At 55.1% G+C, this 21,775-nt stretch overlaps 1 protein-coding gene across 1 annotated transcript in view; it reads left to right on the top strand.

Moving 5' to 3' along the window:
• The window catches only part of RUNX3 (RUNX family transcription factor 3), a 38,359-nt gene extending 24,899 nt beyond the window's left edge, over positions 1-13,460 (top strand). Inside the window, exon 5 of the mRNA XM_075437874.1 lies at positions 11,230-13,460. Within this exon, the coding sequence (XP_075293989.1) occupies positions 11,230-11,753 (524 nt within the window). The 3' untranslated portion in view covers positions 11,754-13,460. The remainder of the gene's footprint in view (positions 1-11,229) is intronic.
• The last annotated feature ends 8,315 nt before the right edge of the window (positions 13,461-21,775 follow it).

Here is a 21,775-nt window from a genome sequence, read left to right as displayed (position 1 = left end):
TCGGTGTTGTTTGCTTTTGAAAATCATCAGAAATGCTAACGGGGATTTAAGGAATAGCATTTAAGCTGTTTGCGTTTCGAGCTTTGGTGATTGGAAGGTTTTGCACTGAAAAGTTTCAAAGGCCGTTACGCGGCATTTTCAGAAGTGACGTAGATGTCTGAAAACCTCAGTGTCATTGGCAAGGAGGGTGTCTCAGGCGCAAAAACATGTTTGAAAATGTTACCCGAACTGTAAAAGCTGCTCCACTCCTCCCAACCCAAAATTACAGTGAAAATTTAATTTATTTCTCATTGAAATGCAAATCTTTATGCTTGGAATTTTCATTGATATTAGCATGGTTTATGAGAAGAACCCGGGCAGTTTGTATAGGGTTATCATTTGATTTTTGTTAAAAAAAGCAAGAGGGAGAGAGAGAAAGGGTTTTATAGGCTCGTGTCAGTGGCTGCGTAAGAAAGAAAGAGATTCTTGAGGGAAGAAAAAAAGATGCGTATTTTAAATTAGCCCAGTCCCCCGTAGTGCCAGAAACCGAAAGAGCGTCGTTTGGAGCAAAGAGTCAGGTGATGACACAAATTCAACAAGAGAAAAAATGAAACTGGCCACAAGCTACCGTCCGTGCCAAATTCCCAAATGTCAAGTGACAGCAGGAGTGGAGACACACAGAATTAGCCATCGAAAATCATTCCTGCGGAGTGAATCCAGAGCACCAGGAATGCTGCAAAAGGCAGTTCGTGCACGCTCTGCTCTTGGCTCCCTGCTTCCCAAGTTGGAGGAACAGTCTTGACATGACTGTGGGTTCTTACCAGCGTAACTGGGAGCAGAATCAGCTCAGTAATTTTAATCTCAGCCCTGTCCTTTTGACACAACGCTGACTATAACCAATCATAATAATAATAAAACCCTTTCTCTCACACACACACAGCTTATTCACAAAGATCGTAATTTTTACCCAAGCAAGTGGAGCCTGGCCCATGCCAAGAATAACACAGGAGTTAACAGGCCTGTAATTCTCACGACTTGGCACGTTCTTAGGTAACACACACACGAGAAGCCAATTAGCAAAAAGCACAACGAGATATCGGTTAGGAGGGACAAACAGGGCAGGCTGGAGTTCATCCGGCCCCCGCCATCCTTTACCTGGGTGCTTCCCACCCTTAGTGTTTTTAGCATCTTTCCAATCCTGCGCGAGGATGAAAAGGGGGCCAGCGAGGGTGGAGAGGCAGGTTTTCCCTCTGCGAGCACCTACGCCCGGCAGCCCTCCGCTCGTCTGCCAGAGGTGGTTGGCCTCCCGCTTCTGCTGACCGAGCAGTCTGCGTGAACGCTTCCTAATCCGCTTCTGGCAAAACCAGGCTGGGGAGCTGAGATGCTCCGAAACAGCCTTGGCCATTGAGGGGGGGATTCGGGCGCCGCAAACCCCTGAACACAGCGCGTGGAGTTTGGGCGTTGAAGCAGACAGGCACCGAGGAGACAGCGTTTATCTGTGGGAGGAACTGGAGTCCCTTGGAGCTCTGTTTGCTCTGGCCCAGTCCGGTCTTTCCTAAACGGGAGCGAAGGCTGTGGTCGCAGAGGAGATCACAGCAAGGACGCTGGTGTAAATGGGAGAAGAATCTGGCCCTCAGCCATTTGCAGGAGACTTTCAGTAAAGCAGGCCCTGGAGGTTATAAATAGGCCCCATGTAAAACGATCATCCTGAGGTTAAATGGTCTCAAACCAAAAACCTCCCGGTAAGAGAAAACCGATCGTTTCTGAAGGGCATGCCAGGAAACATGGGAGGAGAGCATGCTCAGCACTGTGGCCGAGCGGGTCAGATCCTGCTCTCGTGCTGGCTTCCCACTGCCCAGTGTCAGTGTACTTCAGTTGTGTCAGTCTTGCCTTACCCCGTGCAAATGGGACAGACATTTGCAACCTTCCACAGACCAGATTTCATTCCCATTTCCACTGCTTTGGGAGAAAACAGCAAAATTCTGAGTTCACCGCAGTGTGGCTGTGACGAGAATCTGGCCCAGTAGCTGAGCAGGTAGGACAGGCAGACCCTCGTCTAGCATCAGTCAGTGCTGCTTCCCTGGCTTCAGCAGAGCAGAACCGTTTGCTTCTGTTGAGGATTTGGCCCAATACTTCTAGAGTGAGGTCTGGAAAATCTGAGGTTTTGAAATCCCAGCTCTCCTGTCTCCGCAGCAAGACACCAAGCTGTCATTAGGATGGCTTGAAATGGTTCCTTATTACGGGGCACGCGAAGCCAGAGCCTTGCGTGCTTGCTTCATCTCGAGTTTTGTCTTCTAGCTTAAAAAAAAAAAATCAAGTAGCTCTCAAAAGTGAAGCAAGATGTTAAAGGAACTTGCTTCTGCCCGCCTTTGGCTGCTTCTCGGGGCCCCCTTGCTCTGGGGAAGTGGGATGGTGACAGACGCATCCTCCCGGGGGGAACCGGGATAGTCCTCGCAGCCCCCAGTTCTCCACGCGACGCTTTGCCCCTGCCCGTGTTTCAGCAGTGCTTCACGCCGAACCATTTTATTCCCGTTGCAACACAGCAGGACCGCCCACACAGCCGGCTCCCGCGTTCTAGCTTTGTGGTGGGAACATCTTCAACCACTCAAAAGCAATTGTGTGCATTGTCCAGCAACATGTAGGGGCCTTGCGTACTCGAGGACAATTGCAAAGTGATTTTAAATTTGATCTACTCAGTAACAGCGAGCTGTTTTGATTAATGCGCTTCACATCCCTTTGCACAGTCCTCGTATTGCTCCAGCAAAACCAAATTCCCTTGACTTCACAGGGAGAACAGTAAAGGCTGGATCCTTTTGCAAACTCCGTCCTGCCTCTCCCAGCCTTCGCCTCTGCCGAACCGTTTGGGAGACATTGTCTTTGCTGGTGAAGAGCTTTCAGATCTGATCTGGAAACTGCTCAGCTTTAACCAGCTTGATTTCCAATCCATTATTTAGAGCCAGTGCCACCTTTTTAACATAGGCCAGTCATCAGCAGAATGCTTCACCATATGCATTTAAAGTAAAATCTCTCTCTCTCTTTTTCTTTTTAAATACACATTTTTAAAGTATTACATTACTTTTAAGAAGCCTCTTGGCATAGGCAGCCAGTGCCCTATTGTTTCCGAAATGCAACGTGGCTGCTCTGAGGTTAAGTCCTGAATTATGGGCCCAGCAAATACACTGAATTGCTGCTTCCTAATCCCTGTCCAGATCGACTTATGGTTTCTTTAAAATATCCGTTTCTTAATGGATAAAAACATTCTACCATGGGCAGAGACTAAATTGTTTCCAAAGGAAGCTAGGCAAGCATTAGTGGGAAGAAAACATATTGTGGGATTGAGCTTCAGCCTCAAAGGAAGGAACACGCTTGAGATGGGTTTCCTGCCTGCTTTCAGGCTCCGCAGGCTTCGGTGCCTATCTTTAAACTGCTTTTCTGCTCCTCTCAATTACGTTCACCCGCTGTGCAGTGGATGTCCCTGAAATGAATCTGGCGTGTAACCGTCAGAGATGAACCACAGGCCAGTGCTGGGCGGGAGCATCCCCCGAGAGGGAGTCCAAGCACCCGCGACCGCTGCTTTTGCCGCTGCCGTGCAGCCGCCTCCATCTCCCAGCCACAGCTCAGGGTGCCAAAGTGCTGCTGTTCCTAGGAAATAGCAGGCGAGCGAAATAGCAGGCGGGCTCGCAACGAGCCCAGCTGGATTTGCCTCAGGCTCCAGGGGATGCCATCCTGCCTTTTGACGTGGGATTTTCGAACGCGCTGGGTTCTGCTCTGCCAGATTCAGGCTGCCGATGGGGAGCCTCCAGCCCGGGGTGCCGCTGCGGGAGGCCACGGCTTGCGTCGCCGGGCTGCGTGGCTGCGGTGCGGAGCAGGGCAGGAGCCCCATCTCCTATCGCCCCGTCAGCCTCCCCTATCAGCCTGCCGCTCCGCAGTGGGTTTCCCATGGCAGCCGTGGCCTGGCCCAAACCTGCTCGGCAGGCACGGTGGTCTAGCTGCAGGCTGGGTTGTAAATTCAGCAACTTCCTTTTATGTAGTCGGGGCTTGTTAATTTTTTTTAATACCCTTTGAATACAGGTAAAGAGCAAAGCGCAGGCAGGCCAGAAGGAGTGCCTGCAATCAAGGGAGCGCTTCCCGTTCAGCCCACCCACCCGCTCCAATTAGCACCGTTAGCTTATTCATTAGCATTGCGGGATGGAGCGGCAGGGAATGAGCCTGATGCGGTGCGTGTGGGGCAGGGGGATGCGGGCAGAGGAGGGCTCTGGGGAAGAGAGAGGCTGTCGAGGGAGAGGAAGCTGGGAGAGCCTGGCTTGTTTAGTCTAGCAAACAGCGGGCTGGGAGCAGAGCTGATTGCTCTGTGTAAATACGTCCAGGGGGTAAACATCGGGGAGGGAGAGGAGCTGATGTAAGCTACGAAGGACACTGCTGGCACAGGAGACGGGGCCGAACTGGCCCTGAATAAATCCAGCCTGGATGTTGGAAGCAGAGTCCTTCCCAGAAGGGCAGGATGGGTCCAACGAACCACTGGGAGCATCCCGACGGAGCTTGAAAGGTTTGCAGCGGAGGCTGAGACGTGGTGCATGATTCACCGAGCTGGGAATACCTGGGAATGGCCCTGCCTCGCTGCGCTGCCTGCCTGTGTGGAGGCTGTTGCCCACCTTATCTGGGGTCTGATGGAAAGTGCTGGGAGAGGACCCAGGAGAGCGGAGTTGAGGCTGGCGATGCTCAGTGGGGCAGGTTTGGGGGCCGAGTGCGTGTCTGCATGGCGGCATGCGGTATTAGAAGAGAATCAGAAAACTGAGCAGCAAATGTGCTCGGCGATCTTGAGGTGGTGCCTGGCGATGCTGTGATAAGCGACGCGTGTGTGCGTGTGTGTGTGTGTGTGTGTGTGTGTGTGTGTGTGTGTGTTGTTGTGTTTTGGTTTGGGGTTGTATTTTTTTTTTCTTCAAACTCTGCAGAGGAAGTACTTGCACCCACTTTGTGAGCTGGTTGTATCAGATACAGAACAATTGCTCCATGGGCGTGTGACAACGGATGCTGTTCACACCCTCGTTTTCTTTCAACACCTCCCCTCCTCCCCCAAAATAAATTTTGCTCTATTTTTCGTGGGGTGGGAGGAAGGGGCCGTTTTCTTTTTTAGTTGGCTCTGACTTGGAAGCGAATGAACTTGTTCACATATGTGACAGAGGCGTGAGAGCGTGCCTGCGTGCGTGGGTGGGGAGGAGAGCGGCGCCTTCTCTAGAGATGAGCTGGGTCTTCAGAGATCAAGTGCGTCTCGTGCACCTTCCCGCACAGAGCAGATTCTCTCTGTCTTTGGGCCACCTGCCTCTCCGTGCTGCCGGACGGAGCCATTACGATCGGGGGAAGGAAGCAGAGAGGAAGGGAGGTCAGAAAAATGCTGAAAGACAGCTTGGAGGTCCAAGCATCACAGAAAGCAGTAGAGAAAAAAATAGCCGAAGGTATATACAGAGAGAGAATTTCTGTCCCCGCTCCGTCTCGCAGATGCATGCATATTATATACATAAGCATAAAGTATCATTAGTGTTTACATTGTCGTCAATCATCATGGCGTAAGACAGGAAAGGAGTTTTTTTTTTTGCCCCGGGCTAGATTTTTCATGACAATTTTGCAAGGCATGTATATGCATATAAATAAAACGGTGATATATGACCAGGCTGAAGACATCTATATATTCTGTACACTCAGTGAGTGCCACATGATCAAATTAGTTTTAAATTTCCTTTATTCTCTGTGTGTACCTCACACTGTGAGTATGTGTGTGTGTTGTGTAAGATACACACATGCTTAGGCTTATTCCTGACTTTATTCAGTAAGCCACTGCGTGTTCCCCACATCTCAGAAATGGGGACCAGAGAGTGATCTCGCGGATGCTGTGGAATTGCTCAGGTTCCCTACGTCACTGCCCGGCCCCAGATGATCTGATAATCTCCTCCTGCTGCTGTACATCTCTGCACACGTGCCCTGGGTGAGCTTGTCGTTCAGTTGCCCCTCAAAGCTCTTTCCATGCTGCAGCACTGAAGTGGTCCCGACATCGCTCCTGCTTTCCCCTCCCCAGGCAGAACAGGCATTTTCCTGGGTTAGGAGGCAGCGGAATCCCCCACCGCTTTGCTGGGCTGGATGCACGTCAGCACAGGTAGTCCCTAAAACCCCTTGCAGGGTCCATTGCCTCGGCTCCACGAGGGCTTCCGGGGATCGCTGAGCAGATCCACCAGTCCTGACCCAGCAAGGGTGCAGGGACTGGTTTCAATCCATCCAAGGCAGCTCCCCAAACCAGCATGGTCTGAAGGGAGGCAGCTGAACACGCCCAAGGAAACCTTTGTGGTCGGCAGCCTCGTGAACCAGCCTCTCCACCTCCATGCTCACGACCAGCCCTCACCGCCCTGTCCGGCTCGGCCACGAAGGTTCAGCTCCCATCACCGCGCAGCCACTCACAGCCGGCTCTTTGCATTTATCTCCTTGCCATCCACCCAAGAAAAGCCCCATATTGTCTCTGAGGTGAAAAGCAAGCTGCTGTGTCACTTGAGTGCGGTTGTTTTATCTGGAAAGGGGCTGAGCGGCTTTGAAAGCCGGTTTCTGTCCAGCTCCGCGTGCGGGGGGACTTGGGGGTCTTCAAAAGGTGCAAATTGCAGCTGCACAATTAAGTAACGGGGTGTGTCCCGGCCCCCGCGGTCCCCTGGGCAGCACGGCCCTAACGAGGAGACAGTGGCATTACTAATCAGGGCTTTGACCTTTACATGGCTTTTATTTAATACGCATTCCACACTTCCCCAAACTCCCATCCAAAACATTGACATTTCCGCTGATAGATTGGGTCAGATTTTGGAGTAGTTGGGGGACTCAATTCACTCTTACAATGGTTAAATTCTTACAGCTAAATGGGCTTATTCAGTTAGTGCAGCAGCTGGTGTGATTTCGAGAAGAAAATAAACATTTCCTTCAAATATTTTGATTGGCAACCGGACAACTGAAATACTCAAGCTCAGATTGCCAGGGTCCAAAAAAGCAAATGGGGGCTGGACAGCGAGGAAGGGAGGCAAACCGTAGTAAATCCTGCGCTACCACGCAGATGTGTGTGTGAGATGTGCTGTGCCGGAGACGGGGACAGCGAGAGGGGGTTTGCGGAGCGCGTTGTCGGCTGTGATTCCGAAGGGAGCGCGGGGCCCGAGGGTACGGCTTCACCCGCTCCGATTTCCCTGGCACTCGCTTCCCACGTTGCGTGCTCCAGGTTGCCGTTTGACGGCTGGCTGAGTGTGCCGGAGGGTTGCTTTGCTGCTGGGTTAGGTGGTTATGGAGGGTATTAATGGCGGTGTTTTATTTGGACCCCATTTCAGCGGACATCTCCTCAGGTGCAGGGCAGGAGCGCTGATGGCCCCGGCCGGGGACAGCGGGCACGGGGCTGCGGTGGCTCTGACCTGTGTGGATCTGTGAGGTGGAGGGGCAGCCCTGAGGTGAAGGAGACGGGATGGAGGGGCAGCCCTGAGGCAAGGACTGAGATGGAGGGGCAGCCCTGAGGTGACCGCACTGAGGTGGAGGGGCAGCCCCGAGGCGAGGGTTGAGACGGAGGGGCAGCCCTGAGATGATGGCGATGAGGTGGAGGGGCAGCCCTGAGGTGATGGCGGGGCAGCCCTGAGGTGAAGCAGACAGGACGGAGGGGCAGCCCCGAGGCGAAGGAGGCGGGATGGCGGGGCAGCCCTGAGGCGAGGGCTGAGGCGGAGCAGGGACCCCGCCACCAGCGCGCGCTCAGTGCGCAGCGCTCGCGCCGGGCCCCTCTCCCGCCTGGCGCCTCCCCCCGGGCCGCGCGCGGGCGGCAGCCAGGCCGGCGCGTGGCGCGGCGCCCTCTAGCGGCCGCCTCCCGCCGCGCGCCCGCCGCCTCTGCCCCCTGCTGGCGGCGGGGCGGCACCGACCCGGACCTGGGCCCCGCGCGGAGCCGGGGGCCGGGGTTAACGAGCAGGCCCCGGGGGGGGGAACCCCTGCTCCGGCGCCCAGCTCCGTGCCCCAGCCCCCTGCGGCCGGGGAGAGGGGGTTGGACGGGCTTTGCCAACCCGGGGGGGCGGCTGGGGGGGGGCGGGAGAACAGAGACCGACACAACCCGGTGTCCGGTTGCCACAGCCTGGGCAGGCCGAACCGCCCCCCCGCCCCAGACAATGCAGAGACAAAATGCACGCCTGGGTTCTTCTTCTTGGGGGTTTGGGGGGTTTCCTTCAGCCTCAGAGCGGCTGGGGAGAGCGGGAGCTTTATTCTGGTCAGAGACCGGGGCCCAAAGCCCGGCGCCGGCCCAGCTCGCCCGCTGCCCACCGGCCTTTCACAGAATCACAGAATCCGAGGTTGGAAAAGGCCTCTGAGATCATCGAGTCCAACCATCCACCCAACACCCCCACGCCTGCTAAACCATGTCCTGAAGTGCCACATCCACACGGTTTTTGAACCCCTCCAGGGATGGGGACTCCACCACTGCCTGGACAGCCTGGTCCAACGCCTGACCACTTTTCCAGGAAAGAAATTTTTCCTAATATCCAATCTAAACCTCCCCTGACGCAGCTTGAGGCCATCACCTCTTGTCCTTCCCCTTTGGCGGGGAAGAGCCGGGTGTCTCGAGGGCCGACAGTATCGCCGTGCCTTGCTGGGCGCACACGCAGCCTGTAATTAACACTCGTACACGTTGCGTCTCAGTTAGTAGCAAGGACCCATTGCCAGACGTTCCAAGTTCGTGCCAGTAAAGCGTCGCCGTTAAAAAAAAGAACAAAACCATTTGAGTGTGTTATAGAGGAAGAGGGAAATGTGCCCTGAGCACTTATGTTTTATTTCGCTTTGCATTTTATGGAATATTATTTATGGGCACGTGAAAGCTAACGAAGGAGCGCGGTCTGACGGCTGGAGATCGTCGTTGGCTCTGGGGAAGGCGGTGAGCAGCGGTCTGGGTTTTCAGGGGTCTGGGGGCGATTTCGGGACCGCTTTCTCTCAGTGCCTGGCAAACCAGTCCGGATACTTGGACCGCAGTGGCAGGGCTGCTTGCGGGTAGGGAGGAAGCATTCCAAAAATAGCTTTTTTCCCTCTCCAGTCCAAGTTCAGCCAGGATTTTTGTCCCATGCTCTGACCTGACGCTGTGATGCTGCCGGATTGCTAAAGCTACGGGCTCTGGTCAAGCTGCTCCTTGCAGAGCCGGTCTCCAGACCTCAGCTCACAGCACCCGACAGCAGTTTTGGTGCTGCTTTTGCAGGAGCGTGGCCGCGGGACAGTGCAGAGTGTCCCGTTGGCAGGCTGAGATGTGGAATCAGGTTGGTTTGGTCAGCTGCGAGCATTTTTCACAGCGTAGGGCTTTTCCAGCCAGCCCCAGCACGCTGGCCCTCCACGCAGCAGGCAAGAGGGACGGCTGAGCTGCATCCAGCCCCGGCTGCGTGCCGAGCAGCGCAGTTCGTGACGGCTTTGAGCTGCTGCTCTCTTATCTCGCCCCAAAGCCGCAGCCACGTTCACAGACCGGGTGCTCCCCCGCCTTTCCCCTCCGTGGAGCCTGCGTGGGAAGGCAGGCGCTGCCGATCGCCCGCAAGAGGCTGGAGGGGAGGGAGGAACCTGCCTTCCCCTGCTCCTTCCAGCGGCCCATGGCTGAGGGACTCTCCTGGGATGAGAAAGAGGGTTCAGACCCAGTCCCCTCGCTATCTGCTCCTCCAGAGCATGCCCTTGCTGCCAGTTAGCTGGAGGGGATTAGCTCGAGTATATTTTCTCCTGGGGAAATGCTGCAGGGCCTGGAACACCAGCCCTGAGGAGTTAAAAATGCTTCATCATCATAAATATATATAAAACACACGTCCCTATGCATGCACAGCAAATACACAAGCATATAAATGTGTGTCTATACACATAGGCATATTTAAAACCAGCAAACGTGTTTGTCGTACTTATCTCACACATTTCCTTGGTCTGAGTCGATTCCAAATCCAGCTGATGTGACCAAAAAAAGTCACCGAGGCCAGATGACATCCCACTGCCAAAGCAGGCGCGATTCCCCTGCTTTTAGCAAGGGAGAAATAGGGGTCTTGGGAGTAAACAGAAAGGATGAAGAGCCACCTCCAGCCGGCCAAGGCTTTGAGCTCGGTGCATTGGCTGAGTGCTGTGGGCTAGAACTGCTCCTTCTAGAGACTGTCGTCTCCTGGGGGGTGGTAAATGGCTGAGAAGGGCGCAGTCGCAGCGTTTCTGGCCATGTTCTCCTGCATAACTGGTGCAGAGCTTGGCGTGGGCTGCTGAGGTCTCGAGGACAGGGGTTTCGGGTCTCTCCGTGGAGAGCAAAACTCATTTCTCTCTGTCTCAGATGCACTGAGGCCAGTGGTGTGCTGGGATCCATAAGGAAATGGCACCGGTCTCAGGAGAGCTGAGAGAGCCACAGCAAAGCCTCGAGGTCCTCAAAGGATCTGCTAGTCTGGAATCCCACCTCTAACCTGGGCTTCCCATGGAGGAACAGGACTCGGCAGCCCCGGGCAGAGGTCCCTTTCCAGTTACAAGCTGGCTGCAGCCCTCGTTGGGTTAAGACCCCCCCCCAAGAAAAGGCATGGGGGGGCTCCAGCATCCGAGGGAGCTGAGTAACATCCCCACCACGCTGACCCAAATCTCCCCTCCCCCAGCAGAAGAAAGCCTGAATTTCTCACTCTCTTTATCCTCTTGGAAGGAGCAAAATACACAGAGCAATGAAGCAGAGGGATATTGTGGCTCCTAGCTTGGGAGTTTTCGGCTGTGTGTTTATCAGCTCCATCCCCTGATGCTATCAGCACGAACAGGCCACCCACAAGAAGGCTTAGCAGGCTGGTCTGGACTCCAGCTTTTCCCCTCTGCCTCCGTGTGTGTGTATATACACCACCGAGTATCCCAGGGACCGGCCGTCTGGGGCCTGCCTCCATTTATTTACTACACAGCTGATGTAATGGCTAAACATTTTTTTTCTGTGTTTATGGGGTGTGTTTTTTCAATCTGCCAGAGATGAATAGACCCCTAGAGAAGGCGGCTTAGTCGTGTCCCTTCTTGGATAGGAAACAACAAAGTTTAGGGCAGGAAATGGGAACAACTTAAACAAATGAGTGTAGGATTTTTGTATTTAGGTTCCCCAGCTCTCTTCCCTGGCAGATCCAAGAGATGCTTTTTCCTCTGACTTTAATTCCGTGGGCAGGATATGGCCCAGGCTATCGGCCAGACTCGACAAGCCTCAAGGACAGTACTCTAACCACCGGCTTTCTTCCTCCACCCCAACAGGCACGTCAGACCTGAGCCCCTTCTCTGACCCCCGGCAGTTCGATCGCTCCTTCCCGACGCTGCCGGCTCTCACCGAGACCCGGTTCTCCGACCCACGGATGCATTACCCCGGCGCCATGTCTGCTGCCTTCCCCTACACCGCGACGCCCTCCGCCACGGGCATCGGCGGCATCAGCATGACCAGCATGCCCACCACGACGCGCTTCCACCACACTTACCTGCCGCCTCCCTACCCCGGCTCCACGCAAAACCAAAGTGGACCCTTCCAGGCCAACCCCTCTCCCTACCATTTGTACTACGGCACGTCTTCGGGCTCCTACCAGTTCTCCATGGTGGCGGGCGGTGAGCGCTCCCCTACCCGGATGCTCTCTTCTTGTACAAGTGCCTCAGCGGGGAACAGCTTAATGAATCCCAACCTGGGCAACCAGAACGACGGGGTGGATGCGGACGGGAGCCACAGTAACTCGCCGACGACCATGACGACTACTGGGAGGATGGATGAGTCAGTCTGGAGACCCTACTAGGAGGAACTCAACCTATAGCTTTAACTTAATCAGCCACCGTTAACGTTACTCCTTTCGGTAATGAATAGAGCAAAATGATGCCTAGGGAAAAGGTAAACCAAAGTCTCCCAAACCAAAAGCAAGCCAGGATCCTCCGTATGCAAGCATGGGCAAACATCAAGTGAAGACGGACCAGGACCTGCGTTACATTTCAAGATGAACGTCCTCGAGGCTTGAATTTTGTCGCTTGATGTGGTTCCTTTCGTATGTTTTAAGTATGTGGATTGTACATAGGGAAAACAAAAAGGACGTGTGGAATCAGAGGTTTGTTTCTTTCAGAACACTTCTCAGTCATCTCACTCGCCCCCCCCTTCCCCACAGAAAGCATTCAAAAGTTGTGAAAAGCTCACCCTTCGTCTGCAAATTGTTTCAGAGAAGAGAAAAGACCGGGGAATCATCCAAGCCATCTCTCTGCCAATGCAGGAAGACTGAACTGAAAAAAAAAAAAAGGAAAAAAAAAATAAGACAACCCCCCCGTTGTCTCTCTCCTTCCCTCCCCACCAGTGTAGGGCCCCTGACCACCAAAGAGCTCCGGGCCGACGCCAGAGCCGCGCGCGGCGCGCGAGAGTCTGGTTTACAGCGCGACGGCGGGGCCTGGGGCACGCGCGGGGTCGGCCAGCGTCAGCCATGTGAACAAGAGCTGTGACACGACGGTTGTTATTTGTTGCTGGCGACAGAGGTTGTATTGTTCATTTTTTGTCATTGTCGTCATTTTTAAAACAGTAACGTGGTTGATCCCGTGCCTGACAGGCCCCCCTTCCCTCTATGTTTACAGATGAGATGTACTTTTTACGAGATGTGTTTTGTTTCGTTTTGTTTGCTCCTCTGTCCTGACCTCGCCACTCAGTTCTTTGCTCCTCTTCGCAAATCTCGGTGGTGGTGGCTGGAGCGGAGGCGGCGCTCAGGACAAGCCAAGGTGTATGAGATGCACTTCCACGTGCGTCAGCTGCAAAGGGGACTCGGGAGCCTTTGGCGTGACCCTGCCGCCGGTCCCTGGCTCTTCCTTTCATCCTCTCTGAGTGGCGACGCGTGCCGCTGCTGGCGAAGCGTCGTATTTCTCTTACGATTCTTTCCCAGGTTTTCACCCAGAGCGGATTGACACACAGTGACTTTTTTTATTAAGAAATGACTTTTACACTTGTCAGTTCAGACTGAAAGTTCTGACTGAGATTTGGAGAAAGGTGCAATTTCTACTCAGTTCCTTGGTGGTGGGAATATTGCAAAGCAACGTTATCTAGCATTTTCCATCCCCTCGCCCTCCTTTCCCTTCCCCCAGGTGACCCGGAGCAGGGGTATCTGGCTGCAGACAGGGCACTGAAGGTACCACCAGCTGGGCGGCAGCCGGTTGCGTCACGCAGCGTTCGGAGGAACCCGGTCTCCGGGCACCACACACCCCCATAGCTGCTACCGCAGAGACGCCAGCCCGAACGGGAGCGCGACGGGCGGTCGCAGGCAGCCGGAGGGGTGGCAGGGGCTCCCCCAGGGCCGCGTTGGTGGCCAGGCTCCGGCGCACGCCGCAGGGCTGTGTTGCCTCCCACAAGCCGGCTGTGCTTTCTGCTGGCGTGGGAAGTGGGGCTGGGTTCGGGATTCCTCGCACCGGCAGGGCCAAGGGTGCCCGGGCCGGTTCCGGAGGAGGGGGGTGACTGCTGTACCCACTACCCTCCAGAGCCTGCCCAGCAGCACGGGCACAGGGACAGTCCCAGATCCCAGCGCCACCAGTAACCAAGCCTTTTTTTGTTTTGTTTTTTTCATGAGCATAGGAAAATTGCCCCCCCCCCAGCTGCTCTCCCAGCCCCTCTGTCTCAGCCACACCAGTACAGCCGCGTCGCCTGTCACCGAATCTCAGTCGGCAGCTTGGCAGCGCGTTGTAATTGCACTACCACGCCAAGACTGGAGCACGACATCCTGGCTTCGCTGGCAAGCTGCGATGACCACTCACGAGTTAAATAAGCAACAAGAAGAACAACTTTTTAAAATAATAAATAATAATAAAAAAAGCCCTACCCCAGCAAAACTGCAACCTCCACTTGCCTTAGCGACCGCGAGCACCTCTCCGGTGCTTGCCAGCTGTAGAAACCGGACCACGGCAGCCTGTGTTTTGACGCATTTACGTTTACCATCCGATCGCGCCACTGGTTGAAAGCACAAAGAAAACAAGGCATTCGTAGGACTAGGTTAATTTAAGACTGTTCGTAGCGAATTTAAAAAATAAAATAATGAAAAGAATGGCAACGATGTTATTTTTATGACATATTGTCATGTGAAGGTGTAAAGATATGCACCTCTGTTGTATGCAAATGGTCACGAGACAGGCCAACGTTTTTTGCTTTGCACTATAATTTGCTTTTTTAAAAAAATGCACAATCGCTTGTACAGTAAAACCCCTTTGTCTGGCTCACAGAATATTTAACTATAAAATCTAATTTTTGGTCTTATTTGTTATAATAATATAATTCTTAAATGTGTTGAAGGATCCGATTCTTAATAATGCTTCTAATACTTGTATGTGCAGGGTAAAATCACAACAAGCAGCTAAGGAGATGAGAGCAAAGATCTCTGTAGATAAAGAAGGCTAAAGCTGTTGGGTTTTTTAATGGTGTCTGACAATGGACGTTAAAAAAAAAAATGCTAGTGATACCAAATAATGTGGTTATTTGTGTAATATACCAGCCCTACTTGAAGGTAATGCCCTATATTTAATATGTAGCCCATCTTTTTAACCTGTAGCACTTGTCACTGGGGAGGGGGGAGGCGGGGAGGGAGGGGGAGGAAGAGGAGGGTCTGCTCCTGTTGAAGTCATTGGAACAAGCTCTCGCTGGAGACGTCTCTGCTGCGCTGGCTTCGGCGAGGACAGAGCCGGGCTCCGTCGTGGGCGGGTGGGGATCGCCTTGGTACGTAGCAAAGTGGTCAGTTCTGCTTTTCTGTTATCGGTGTCGATGTTCTTATCCAATGTGCGTGATTATATCGTCAGGCCTCCGTGTAATCATTTTAATGACTTTCCATGTGGAATAATAAACATACGGTTACAAGTCACCCGCTGCCTTCCGCCTGCTCACTGCTCACCTGGGGGGAGCAGATCTGCGCCCCGGTTCAGAGCAGGGTTTGTCACGCTGCTCTTTCTCCAGGGTCTAATTCTGGCACTTCTCCGAGCACGCCAGGGCTGGTGTCTGGGGGGGTAGCAGCTGCTCTTGACCGCAGTCTGGCGTTGCGAGGGTCTCCGGGGAGGCGGGTGCCTTCACAGGGAAGCGACGGGTGGGGGGCACCCTGGGCTGCGAGCTCTGAGAAAAAAAAAACCCTTTGGGCTTCTCCAGGGTGGGTCTGGACCACTGACACTGTGCCAGGTGAGACCTGGCAGGTGATCTCTGCATCCCCCGCCCAGCATCCCCTGCCCCGACTGCCGCCCGTCGTCGCCGTGCCGCTTCCCGAGACACCAAAGCTCCGGCACAAATCCTAAACAGGACCCAAATTCCCAGGCGGTCCAAGCCCAAACCCCTTAGCACTCACCACTCGCCTCCAGAACCCAAATGACAGCTGAAAAGCGAAAAACAACAACAAAAAATAAATCCCAGCCTACAACGGCGCCCGATGCCAAGGCGCTGCAGGCTGGGGCTCCCGAGGAGCCAAGCCACTCAACGCCGGCGTCATTCATCAGCCCGGCGGAGGCAACGGCAGCGGCGTGCCGAGGCGATGCCAGCGCCTTCCCCGTCGAGCAGGGCTCGTGGCGGACGTGCCGGAGCCGATGTTCTACCTCTGCTTTGCAGCAGCTCCGTGAGCGTAGCCCATAGGGGCGTTTGCACAGAGAGAGAAAAAAAGAAAGAGGAAAAAAGAATTTAAAAAAATAAAAATAAAAAAAAAGGAAAAGCCCAAACAAAACCACAGTAAATGTTAATCTGGGTGAGAACCCGGCCCCGCAGCCCTGGCCAGCGGAAATATGTTTCAAGTCAAACCCCAGACATAGCCGCCTTTTCTTCGCAGCTACGGGGAGAGGAAACACCCCGAGGTGTAGCTATTATTTACAGAAACTTTCCATTCCAAATTGATCCGCACTTCGCTCGCAGCCTCGTTTAAAGCTGCAAGGAAAAGAGACAAGATGAAGGAGAGGGGTAAAGAAAAAGAGGACAAATAAAAAAGGGCTTTGGTGTAGCAAAGTGCACTGGGTCCCCGGCGGAGAAGGGGCTTCCGAGGGGTGCAGCCCCTCTGCGAGGCGGCCTCGGTACCGGCGCCGATGGGGCGATGCCCGTCGGAGGGGTGAGGCCGGGTCAGGCGCTGGACCAAGGCAGCGCGGGGAGGACACGGCAGCAGCTAAAACACAGCTGGGGGGCCCAGGTAGCTCGGCGAGCCGGTGGCGTTGAAGGTACCCAGCACCCGAGGGCCAGATGGGTGCTATTATTATATGGGTGTCATTTTTATATGAGTGTTATTTTTATATGGGCGTCATTTTTATATGGGCGTTGATTTTATAAGGGCCACCTACCAAGCACAGGACCCAGCGTGCGGTTGGGGCTGCATCTTGCTCATGTGCAGGTTCTGCACCGATTTAATGAATTAAATGGAAAAGCTGGAGCCCAGCCTGGCAGCGGGGGACGTGGGGTGCACCAGCCTCTCCCCAGGGCCCTCTGGGAGCCGGGAGCGGCCGCAGATGCGGGTCCAGGCTGGCAAACGGCGGAGCTGAGCACCCGAGGGCTCCCACTGTTCCAGAGGGATGCTGAAAAGCAGGGCAGAAAGCGAAGGTGTGGGGCAGCCGGAGCAGAAGTGTTTGGTTTCTGTTTTGCAAATGAACACTGAAAGGAAACAAAAAAAATCGCTGAGCTTGAAGGACTTTTTTTGAACATTCAGATATTAAATTGAATGGAGTTTGGGCTACAAAATCCCCTAGGAAAAATGAAGAGTATTTCCTTTGAGAACAAAGCTAACAAATGTCTCGGCAAGAATCTTATTTTATTCTGTTTCCAGACCAAAGTCTAAACCCAGCTTCTGCTTTAATGATGGTGTTGTCTCCAGGCTGCCCGTCTTAGTAAATCAACTTCTAACTTCTGAAACGTTTCTATGCCCCTTCCCTCATCAAGCCCTTAACGAACCTTGCACAAACGAGCGATCAGCATCATTAATGCACAATCCCGTCCCTCTGAAACAGCAGGGCCAAACAGCCCTGCGAGGTGCCCAGCACCCTTCCCGCACCCCCGGGGCCCGGCAGACACCAACCCCATCGCCCGGACCGGCGAGAAGCCGAGCCACCGGCTCCAGCTCCGGCGTCCTCTCCGCGGGCATCTGTGGGGGGCGAATCCTGCTGGAAAGGATGGGTGGTTTGTGGAGGTTGGGGTTGGGGGTTTTTTTGAATACTGCCTATTTAGAAGCTAAATGGGGGGAAAACATGGAAAATTCATTAGGGTGTCTGGGAAAGTGTTAGGTTACACGTCATTCACATCTACTTACTCAGCGGGACCTCGCGCCTTGGGGGAGATGGATATTTATATATGTATTTTATATATACGCGCTGGTGGGAGGGGGTTTCTCTCCATTTGATTCCCTGACAGGCACAAAAAGCGAGCCCTTTCGCTTCCCACAGGCTCTTCAAAACTCACCCCTCGAAGCAGAGCTGTCATCTTCGCCCGGCCCCGCCAGGCTCTGCCCCCTGCCCACCCCTCAGGGGCCAGCCCTGGTGCTCAGCTTCTCTGCGAGGCGACCGGGGCCGTTCCCACCTGCTCGGAAAAGGCTGGAGCGGTTAAACCAAGGCCAATGAAGGGCAAATGCGCAGCCACGCCGGGACCTGCTGGCAGCGAGCCCCAGACGGCTGCTTCTGCGGTGCTGGCTGGCAAGGGGCTCGGCAGGGATGGAGCTGGGAGAAGAACAGGGGGGATGGAGGGCTGGTACAGTGCCCAAACTCTAAAACCCCCCAAAAATAATCCTTCTTTCCTGATCACTTGGAGTTTCTAAAGGTGGGTGCAATACAAAAACCAACAAAACATCGTTCCGGGGTCGCAAGAGCTGTTCTGTTCGGCTGCAGCCAGGATGGTTCCTTCAGGTCCACGATGGCTCCTCTGCTGAGCTCTTTCTCCCCAGCTTTGACCAGTCCTGCCGTCGCCATCCAGCTCTGAACCACAGCTTGTTCAGCTAAAATCAACCCCGAATTTCTCTGTGCATCGCGGAGGAGACTCTCCAATTCATAAGAAAAAAAGAAAATAAAGGGCAGGCTGTGTTTTCCCATAAATAGAACTCCACCAACAGATCCTCACCGCCCGTCCCGTGCCAGGCCACCTGTTTGCCCCAGCGCCTGCTTGCTCCTGGCCAGGACACCCCAGCCCTCGTGGAGGGGATGAGGCTGGGCCGTGGCTGTGGGTAAGAGCTGTCCCCACGGCATGGCGGGGCTTTGGGCACCGGGGCGTGGGGAGGAGGGGGCAGCTGGCGCCAGGACCGCCAGGGGAGCCGGGGCTCCGATGGCTCATCCCACCGCAGGACACACCGTGGCTCTCCCGGCTGGGGAACGGTCCGGTTGGAACAGTCTGGGTTCATTTGTAGTGAGTCTGGGGCACCTCTACGATGCCGTCCCAGGTACCCACCTTGGAAATCTCTGCCTAAAGCGAGTTTGGTATTCAGGCTGCACTTGGGGCTAAAACAGGCAAAAAAAGCCGGGTGGAATTCAGCACCCAAGTATTTTTGTACAGCTCAGAAGTCTTTCCCAGTGCCAGATTCAAACCCAGTTCCCTGGATCCCCACCAGCCTCCTTGAATCCCTCCCACCCTGCAAGGATGTCACCAAGTGGGGCCATGTCACTGGGGTGCGCATCCCGATGGCACCCGAACCCGGCGCTGGCTGCACCAAGACCAGCAGCCACGTCTCGAAATTCCCCCGCAGCACCTTCTGCGCCGTTCCGCAGGAGGGCAGAAGGTGGGTCCAGCCTTATTTAACTTCTTCATCAACGACCTGGATGAAGAGTTAGAATGTACCCTCATCAAGTTTCCTGATGGCACCAAACTGGGAGGAGTGGTGGATAAACCAGCAGGCTGTGCTGCCATTCAGTGTGACCTGGACAGGCTGGAGAGTTGGGCAGAGAGGAACCTGATGAGGTTCAACAAGGGCAAGGGCAGGGTCCTGCACCTGGGGAGGAATAACCCCAGGCATCAGTACAGGCTGGGGCTGACCTGCTGGAGAGCAGCTCTGTAGAGAGGGACCTGGGTGTCCTGGTGGACGACAGGGTGACCATGAGCCAGCAGCGTGCCCTGGCTGCCAAGAAGGACAATGGCATTCTGGGGTGCATTAGGAGAAGTGTGGCCAGCAGGTCGAGGGAGGTTCTCCTTCCCCTCTACACTGCCCTAGTGAGGCCTCATCTGGAGTACTGCGTCCAGTTCTGGGCTCCCCAGTTCAAGAAAGATGAGGAGCTACTGGAGAGAGTCCAGCGGAGGGCTACAAGGATGGTGAGGGGACTGGAGCATCTCCCCTACGAGGAGAGGCTGAGGGAGCTGGGCTTGTTCAGCCTGGAGAAGAGAAGGCTGCGAGGGGACCTAATATATACTTACAAATATCTGAAGGGTGGGTGTCAGGAGGATGGAGCCAAGCTCTTTTCAGTGGTGCCCAGTGACAGGACAAGGGGCAATGGGCATAAACTGAAGCAGAGGAAGTTCCGTCTGAACCTGAGGAAGAACTTCTTCCCTCTGAGGGTGACGGAGCCCTGGCCCAGGCTGCCCAGGGAGGTTGTGGAGTCTCCTTCTCTGGAGATATTCAAGACCCACCTGGACAAGGTCCTCTACAGCCTGCTGTAGGTGACCCTGCTTCGGCAGGAGGGTTGGACTAGATGACCCACAGAGGTCCCTGCCAACCCCAACCATTCTGTGATTCTGTGATTCTGTGATTCTGTGATTCTGTGATTTAATTACATGCTATTTTTTACCTAAGCCATGCAAACCAGGTCACCTGTGTAACTGTCCACTCCCTGGCAGCAGCGGGCGGAGGTGCGGGGAAGGTGTTTTCTTGCACAGAGTTGGGCTGGGCTGGGAGATCAGAGGAGTTTAAATTAAAATAGGCTGATGCCCTGCGAGTCTTTATTCTTGGCTGAACCCACAGAGGCTAAAAATGATGTTAGCGACACGGTGCCGGGATCCCGGCTCGCTCTGCTGAGCACCTCCCGCTGCCGTCAGACACCGGGCAATGAAAGCAGCTCGACTTCAAAGGGCTGGGGCAGGGGAGGATGGCGAGCGAGGCCTCATTAACCTCGGCATCGCGTTAGATGGGCCGATAGCGGGCTTTAATTAGGCCAGGCGAGGCGGGCAGGGGAGACGAGGCTGCGTCCCGGGGTGGGGGGAGCATGCGTTCGTGCGGTGCCGTTTCGGCGTGCACCCCCCCCCCAGGTGAGCACCCCCGGGCGTGCACCTGCCTGCGTGGGCAGAGCGCACACGCGTGACGGGGCATGTCCGCGTGGCGGGGGGACGCGCGCCCGGCGGCACCGCCAGCCCATTGGGTCCCCACGGGGACGTGACGCTGCCCAGCGCGGGGCTGGGAATCCCGCTGGTGGGCAGCCGAGCCGGCGCTGGGCTGGCACCGCAGCCACCAAGGCGCTGGGGCACAGAGCGGCGAAAGCACCGGCGTGTCTGCAGAAAAAGGACACGAGAAAACACCAGCCACCTTTTTGGGCTGAATTACCCAAATCCTGGCTCCGTCCGCGCTGCGATGCCGGGTGGGTGGGCAGGCGGCCAAGGACCGGGTCGGGCTCTCCGTCACCGCGCGGTGCTCTGGCGATGCTCCTCCGGTGATCCGGTGAGCCCCTTCCCCAGCCCCTGCCTGGGCTCTGGCTCGGCTCCAGGAGGGAGATTTCACCTCGGTGCTACCTGGCAGCGTGTTTCCTTTCCGTTCTAGCGACTTGCAAAGCCCCCGGGGTCCCTGCAAACATACACAGCTCATTTTTTTAAAATGGGGAGAAAAAATCACCGCAGCAGAGCCGGGTTTGGCCGCGGAGAGGGGACCTGGGGGTGCCGTCCCTGGGGTGGCTGCAGCCCGGTCCCCCCCTTGGCAGGTTTTGCTGTTTGTCTTTGCAGCCGGCGGGTTTATTACGGCCAGGAACACCCAGGTTTTTTCCCTGTCTGCCATGAAATCGATACAGTAATTTCATTTCTCAGTCATAAATGAAATGAGCTGTAAAGTAAAGTTGGGTGTTTAAGCCAGAGTGAAAGAATGAATTGTTCTAATGGGGGACGTTAACGAGGGGATTAAATGTTCCTGCGAAAGCTGGGGGTCCCCGGCCGCCCCTGCCTGCTGCCGGCCGCTTTTAGGGCTCCCCACACCCCTCCCTTGCGCTGCCGCGGAGCTGTGTGGTCCATGGCCCGCGGCCCCCGGCCAAGCCACCGCCGTCCCTGCCTGGGTGGGTGGCCACGCTTCGCCCGCTCACCCACCTTGCACCCCGCCGGGGTCCCCACCAGGCACAGAGCGGCTCCGGGGGGGTTTTGGGTGCTGGCAGCCAAGGCAGAGACCCGAGAACAGGTGCTCACTGCGGGACGGGGCCGTTGCGATGCCCTCGCCTCTTCCAGCATCCTCATCACGATGCTGGGGCGCTTCCACGTGGAATTTGACTAAAAGCAAATGGAGAAAAAAAAATCAACAAACCAAAATGATGTTTCTCAACAGTAGCCTTGCAGCTGACCCAAAGCAACTGTTTTTCTGCCCAGAATTTTTCGGGGGGGGCACACAAAACCCTGCTGCTCTCCAGGGAGGCTGCGCAGAGGTTTCTGCTCCCGGGGCCGGGCAGCCTCCAGCGCGTGGGACATTTTCCCCCGGTAAGGAAAGCAGACGGAGGCCCGGCCCCTCTCGCCACAGCAGGACTCGCCCCGCTCCAGTTCAATATTTAGCCCCAAATTTGGTCTTTTCTTTCCTGCCCGCAGCCCGGCAGCCCGAGCTCGGGACCTCTCCTCTCCCAGCAAGTGACCAAGACCCCCATCTCCCCTCTTCTCCCCCTGCTCTATCATTTATTTTCTAGTGAAAAATAGCCCAGCGCTGAT

The sequence above is a fragment of the Opisthocomus hoazin genome, chromosome 17 (genome assembly GCF_030867145.1).
Source record: "Opisthocomus hoazin isolate bOpiHoa1 chromosome 17, bOpiHoa1.hap1, whole genome shotgun sequence".
NCBI classification, from domain to species: domain Eukaryota; kingdom Metazoa; phylum Chordata; class Aves; order Opisthocomiformes; family Opisthocomidae; genus Opisthocomus; species Opisthocomus hoazin.
The sequence above is the reverse complement of the archived record's forward strand: the minus strand, read 5'-3'. Positions and strand labels throughout refer to the sequence as shown.